The sequence below is a fragment of the Garra rufa genome, chromosome 14 (assembly GCF_049309525.1).
Source record: "Garra rufa chromosome 14, GarRuf1.0, whole genome shotgun sequence".
NCBI classification, from domain to species: Eukaryota; Metazoa; Chordata; class Actinopteri; order Cypriniformes; family Cyprinidae; genus Garra; species Garra rufa.
Genome location: NC_133374.1, coordinates 15,655,743 through 15,663,708, shown reverse-complemented (window position 1 = coordinate 15,663,708; position 7,966 = coordinate 15,655,743). Strand labels below are relative to the sequence as shown.

General features: G+C 25.7%; 1 protein-coding gene across 1 annotated transcript in view; it reads right to left on the bottom strand.

Moving 5' to 3' along the window:
- The window catches only part of nlk2 (nemo-like kinase, type 2), a 110,563-nt gene that overhangs the window by 20,097 nt on the left and 82,500 nt on the right, over positions 1-7,966 (bottom strand). Inside the window, exon 7 of the mRNA XM_073817680.1 lies at positions 7,734-7,835. Within this exon, the coding sequence (XP_073673781.1) occupies positions 7,734-7,835 (102 nt within the window). The remainder of the gene's footprint in view (positions 1-7,733; positions 7,836-7,966) is intronic.

Genomic DNA, 7,966 nt, shown 5'->3' with positions numbered 1-7,966 from the left:
CGTTTCTATTGTGTTGTCTTCAGCCGACTGTACAAAAAAACAAATATACAGTACAACAGTACAACCAGTGCAGTTTAATTCACACGCACGTGACTTTGATGAGCAATTTCTTTTAATGAATCAGTTAAAAAGACTCATCAGTTTGAATCAGCCTAACATATTAATCCATCATAGCGGTTCCCAAATTAACATCTGACTCAGTTGTTGACAAGATGTTTATATGACATTAAGCAGTTCAATACAGACACTCCGAGAAAACTGATAGAAAGTGTATGTTATATAGCATAGGCTATTTATTTAAATAAAATAAAATAAATATTGTAATTAATAATAGAATTGTAAATTATAATAAATTTAATTAGTTGTTTATTTATAATTCACAAATATAAAATTTTAATAAAATTTGTAATTAATAATATATTGAATTATGAATTATAATAAATGTATAGACAGGATGTTTATATGACAAGTAGTTTAATACAGACACTCAGGGAAAACTGATAGAAAGTGTATGTTATACAGCATGGGCTATTTATTTAAATAAAATAAAATAACATAAAAATAAATATTGTAATTAATAATATAATTATAAATTATAATAAATTTAATTTGTTGTTTATTTATAATCAACATATATTAAATAAAATAAAATAACATTTGTAATTAATAATTATAAATTATAATACATTTATTGACAGGATGTTCATATGACATTAAGTAGTTTAATACAGACACTCAGGGCTAGATATTTATATTATACTTATATAAATAAAATAAAATACATATTGTAATTAATAATATAATTATAAATTATAATACATTTAATTTGTTGGTTAATTATAATTTATATAATAATAATAATAATAATAATAATAATAAAAATAATAACGATTTAATTATATAAATATATTTTGTTTGCAGTAACCATATTGTTTAAACAAATTGTTTATTTATAATTCATATATATAAATAAAATAGTAATTAATAATATAATTATAAATTATAAATTTATATTTTTATAAACAAATAATAAATTTGATTTGTTGTTTGTTTATAATTCACATGTATTAAATAAAATAAAATATATTTGTAATAATATCATTATAAATAATATATTTAATTTGAAGTCTATTTATAATTTATATAATAATAATAATAATAATAATAATTTAATTATATAATTATTTTTAATTGCAGTAACCACATTCAGATGAGTTGTTTCAAAACCTTTGCTGTTTGTCATATATATTAAATAAAATAAAAACTGTAATTATTAATAAAAATATAAACAATAATAAATGTTGTGTTGTTTGTTTATAATTTATATAAATAAAAATACATTTATAATTAATAATATATTTATAAACTATAATACATTTAATTTGTTGCTTATTTATAATTCATTTATAATAATGATTTAATTATATAAATATATGATTATCAAGATGATTATCATAAATTATAATACATTTAATTTGTTGTTTATTTATAATTCATATAACAATAACAATAATAATTTATTTCATTACGTAATTATTTTTTGTTTGCAGTAACCACATTCAGATGAGTTGCTTTTAATAATAGTAAATTCTTAATAAAAAGTAAAAATATGAAATAATAATAATATATTATTTAATTATATAATTATTGTATGTTTGCAGAAACCACATTCAGACAAGCTGCTTCCAAAAAAAGTTTTAATGGGAAGAGGTGATAATTGCTTAATTAATTTCAAAATCAATTCTATCCAAAATTATTATTAATACAACTAATAACTAATAGACTAACAACTAACAGAAATAACAATATTTATTTTAACAATAATAATAATAATAATAATAATAATAATAATAATAGTAATAATAATAAATTCTTATATCTTAATATAGATGATACAAACTAATTATAATAATAATTATAATAATATTAATTAATAACATAATATTAATAGTAACACTAATAACAATAACATGATTTAATTATATAATTATTTTATGTTTGCAATAACCACATTCAGATGAGTTTTTGAAAAAGCAATGTTTTAATGGGAAAAGATGATTATCACATAATTACATAATTAATTACAAGTTTTAATTATATATAAAATTACTAATAATACCATTAATAATATATATTATTATTATTATTAATAATAAATTATTACAGATGATTCAATAATGACATAAGTCTACTCTTCAATCTAATCTTCAATTTAATTACATGTTGCCAAGGAGGTACAAATTATATATGAAAATAATCTTGTTTATTACCGGTACTTTTATTTCCTTGATTAACCAATTTGGCCTTTCTGTTAAAGCTGAATGAAGGCATTCTTGCTGATTAAGCTAGTTAAGAAACCTGGTAAGGACACAAACACACTAGCATCCAAAAGATATGCTGAACCTTTCAATAGAGCTGATGCACCACAACCTCTCCGTTTCTTTTCCTCTCAGTCTATAAATGACAGCTAAGGTAAGGTCTCTTTATATCTTCCCACTCCAGCGGAGGCTAAAAGCTTCCTCTCTTTCTAGTGATGGTAAGAGCCTTGCAAAATTAATAGAAGTAATGAGGTCCCCTGTGAAGGCAGCCGAGTTGATCTTAAGAGTCAGACCTCTTTTTAGATCTCTCAAGTCCCGCTCTCTTTCGGACAGACCTCGTCTCTTTCTTCCTCCCGCCTATCCACTCAGCCAAATCCTGAGCGACTGTCTCTATCTTGAGCATGGGCATTAAAGCATACCACATCTCCCAACACTGCTGTTGAGAACTACGCTGAAATGCCTCTTGAAATCGCTCTGCCAGACTCTCTGGAGACCCGCTCTTCTCGCTGCCATCTTTTCCACTCAAAAGCCTTCTTGATAAGCTCTTCACCTTCACAAAAGTGGAGGTGGAGGTCTGGTGTGCCATATTCACCAGTCATTAAGACTCCAGAATGATCGTAAAGCCACCTTAGCCATCTAAACGCTCTTCATTGACTTGACTTCTCCAACCTTCCCCCATCGAACGGTGACTAAAAGCATAGTTATTTATACAGAGAACAAAACAGGCCCATAAGAGCTTGATTGCACATCCTGATCAGGTTGTACATTACAGTTTGGTTGTAACATTTAAGCAAACAAAAATACTGTTTATAACTAAAGTGTCCTTCAGGAGTCAGAATGTCTATTTATTTCTATTTAGAGTTTTCAGTCTGAACAGACAACATGATTTTCTATTCAAAACTATTCAAAATTTTTTTTTTTTTTTTTTAGTTAAACTTAACTCCAGGACGGAATATTTGTATGACATTAAGTAGTTTAAGTTTTTTAACTACTGCTAAAAATTTAAATGATAAAAAGTATGTTACACATAATAAGTTGTTTATATATTATAAATAGTAAAATAATAATAATAGATATAAATAATATTTAATTTATTATCAAATAATTCTAAATCATCAGCAACCATCCTAACGTATTACCTATTTATCCTCTATTTTAATAATAATAATAATAATAATAATAATAATATATTATAAATAGTAAAATAATAATAATAGATATAAATATTTAATTTATTATCAAATAATTCTAAATCATCAGCAACCATCATAACGTATTACCTATTTATCCTCTATTTTAATAATAATAATAATAATAATAATTATTATTATTATTTTCAAAATAATAGCTCATATTAGAAGACAAATAATAATACATATTTTATTATAATTGCACTCATTATACAACAACAACAACAACAACAACAACAACAATAATAATAATAATAATAATAATAATAACATTAGTAGTAGTAAATTAAATAATACAGGATAAATATGTAATAAGTTATCAGATAAATAACATTTTATTATATTTATTATATTTTTTATTTGTTATATCAAAATAATTGTAAAATTACCACACAAATAATAATAATAACAATAACAAGAATAATAAGAATTAGCATTATTTTATTATTATACAATACTACTACTACCACTAATAATAATACTTATTATTATTATTAAAATAGAGGATAAATAGGTAATACGTTATTAGATAAATAATATATTACTATATTTATTGTATTATTTTTGTTACATTTAAAAAATATAAACATTACCAGACAAATAATAATAATAATAATAATAGTAATAATAATAGTAATAATAACAATAATTTTACTCATTATACAACAACAACAACAACAATAATAATAATAATAATAATTATTATTATCAAAATAATAGTTTATATATTATTATTATATTAAAAAATAGGAAATGTTAACAGACAAATAATACATACTATTTTATTATATTAATTGTATTATTTTTTATTTGTTACATCAAAATAATTGTAAAAATTATACCAGACAAATAATAATAATAATAATAATAATAATAATAATAATAATAGTACACATTACACAATACTACTACTACTAATTATTATTATTACTATTATTATTATTATTAAAATAATAATTTAAATAATATTATATTAAAATAATAGGAAATGTTAGCAGACAAATAATACATAATAATATTTTATCATATTTATTATATTATTTTCATTTGTTATATGAAAATAAAAAATATGAGCAGACAGATAATACTAATACTAATAATAATTTTACTAATACAATAATAATAATAATAATAATAATAATAATAATAATTATAATTATTATTATTACTAGGCAAGTTATACGTCAACTACCTAAAATCAGAATGCTGTAGAAAACCCTGACCCAGACACATGATCAGACCCTTGAAGAAGGGCGTCATCATAAAACCCCATCAGCGACCCCTAACTGTTCTTTCAGTCTCCAAAACCTGTTCCATGTAAGGGGAAGCTCAGCTGATCTACATGATTAAAACATCCTGCTCTAGGGCTGCTCGACCACACACAGGAGGCAGCGTCGAGTGACATGGTCAGCCAAATGTCAGAATGAGTGTGTGTGTGTGTGTGTGTGTGGGGGGGGGGGTAGTTGGCTGGGATTAAGGCTGGTGAATTGTGAGCAGAGAAACAAGTGGCTCTTTACATACAGGCCTAAATGGTAAAGACTTTCTCTAGCCGAGCAGGTGCATGTCTGTATGCGTGTGTGCAAAGGAGGTGGGCTTCTTGGTGAGCCGCCAGGCATCAGGTCGATGCAAAGCAGGAAGCAGAGGTCCACAGCCCTTGCGCTGCAGTTCCTGTTCTCTGCAGGGTATCGCCTTCTCAGCGGAGCTGTCTAGAGCCACAGAGCCAACACCCAGCACCCAATCACACATACACACTCATAAACACACACATATTCACACTCACACACCGACAACAGCTTTCCATATACTCGAAAACACAAGCTTTTCAGTTTATCAAACGAGCTGCAGAGGAACCATGAAAAGCTAATTCTAGACTTTCATAAATTTATATTAAAGGAATACAGCAGAAGTGTGTGACTTCTGAGCCATGAGTAATTGAAAAATTAAAGACTTTTTTGTAACAGTTTTCCTAAACACGCCCCCCTCTGCCATTGGCTGGAAAAACAGATAGCCCCGCCCCAGTGTCTCTACACTTAACACTTAAAAAGCCACAGACGAGCCGATAATTATTAATTTATTTATTTTCAAAATTACGTTAGGTCAATAAAAATAATATTTTATTATTAGATTTATAATGTAATATGTAATAAACAATATTAAATAAACCTATATATAACTAAATCAAAATAATAGTAACTATTACCAGACAAATAATAAATAATAATAATACTATTTTATTATATTTTTACTTATTATACAACAACACCAACAATAACAACAATAACAACTCACTTCCAGACAGAAAATTTATGACATTAACTTTTGTTAAAGATTAAGATAAATTTTAAATTGTTAAAAAAAAAAAAAAAAAAATTATAACATGATTTATTTATACTATATAAATAGTAAAAAAAAAAAAGAAGTTGGCAAATAAATTATTTATTTAAAGTATTTGCCAAATCTTTGCCAATTTATTCATTCATTTTCATAATTACATTATGGCCAATAAAAATAACATTTATTATATTTATTATATTTTTTATTATATCAAAATAATAGTAATTATTACCAGACAAATAATAATAAATCATAATAATATTTTATTACATTTTTACTAAATATACAAATAATAATAATAATAATAATAATTATAAAATGACTCACAGACAGGACATTTATATGACATTTAGTTTATATTTTTAACTACTGCTAATGATTAAAAAACATTTAAATTGTATAAAATAAATTAAATTTGATACAAAAAAGCATGAGTTATTTATATTATAAACATAAAAAAATCATTTTGCCAAAAAATTTGCCAATGTATGTATTGATTTAATTTATTATTTATCATTAAGTATCTGCCAATCATTTGCTAAATTTATTTATTTGTTTTCATAATTACGCTATGGCCAATAAAAATATATTTAGTATATAATTTTTATTATATCAAAATAATAGTACATATTACCAGACAAATAAATAAATAAATACATAAATAATAATAATAAAATAATAATCAGTATAATATTTTATTATATTTTTTACTAATTATACAAATAATAATATTAATAATAACACGACTCACAGACAGGAAGTTTACATGACATTAAGTAGTTTAAGATTTTTAAGATAACATTTAAATTGTAAAAAATAAATGAAATTGAATACAAAAAAAGCTTCATAGTATAAGTTATATAGATATTATAAATAGTCAAAAATAAATAAATAAAAAACATTTTGTCAAAGAATCTATTAAAATATAATTCTTAATCATATATTATTTACAAAAAATTCTTTCCTTTGCCAATTTATTTATTTATTTTCATAATTACATTATGGCCAATAACCAATAAATGACTAAAATGAATAGATCAATGAATTAATTATAAATAAAACAAATCTCTATTGTTTTAAATGCCATGTGTGAATTTAGGAATAACAGAAGTTAACATTTGACTCACTCATAGGACGTAAATAAGTAGTTTAATACAGATATTCAAATAATTTAATTAAAAAAATATTTATTGGTTAACATGAACAAACAATGAACGGCTGCATTTTTATTACCTTAAATTAGCAAAGATCAATAAATAGTGTAATAAATGTATTGTTCATTGTTTATTCATGTTAGTTAATACATTAAAGTTAACAAATGTCACCTTATTGTAAAGTGTTAACAAAATATCTAAATGTCAGCTGATAACTGATATGGATCTGATATTGTTTATCACTAGTATTTCCGTTTTATTAGTCTACACACTGAATTGTTGTGCACAACTGTCAATAACAGCCATTATGTCTCTCTCTCGCTCTCTCTCTCTGCTCTCATGAACTGATCAATCAGTCTGTCAGTGGATATAAAGCAGGGCAGGAAATGGAGAGACTGCGGGAGGGAGAGGAGGACTGGCCAGAGTGAGCACAGAGCGCCGGGAATCCTGCAGCAAAGGCTGATGGGAGATTTCTGCGCTCCGGGGGCAGCACAAGCGACTCGATTCCATAAACAAGGTGCACGATCGGTCAATAGGTGCCGTCACTCAGCGGGAACAACGAGTCGCCATGGCAGCGCCACAGGGCCTGTTTATAATCAGGCTTCCTGGGACTGAAAATATCTGTGCTAGGGAACGTTTGCACAGCATACAGTCCACTAACGAGTCATTGTCTTTCATGATGTTGCTTCGAAAGCCATGTGCCTAGCTTTTGGGATACTGTTCGATTTTAGACTCACCTGTTTATGTGGTCCTCTCAGGATGTGAGCTCTGGCCCCCTCACACGCCGTCCTCATGGCCTCCAGAGACGGAGTCCCCAGCAGATCTGTGATCAAGTCCAGCTAGGATATAACAAGAAAAGGAAAAGCAAATGAGTGATGTGAGTTTGTATAATACAAGATCAAGATCTTTGTATTTGAGATCAAGGATTTAAATTTGACAGGAATACCACAATATTTAGGGATGTGACAAA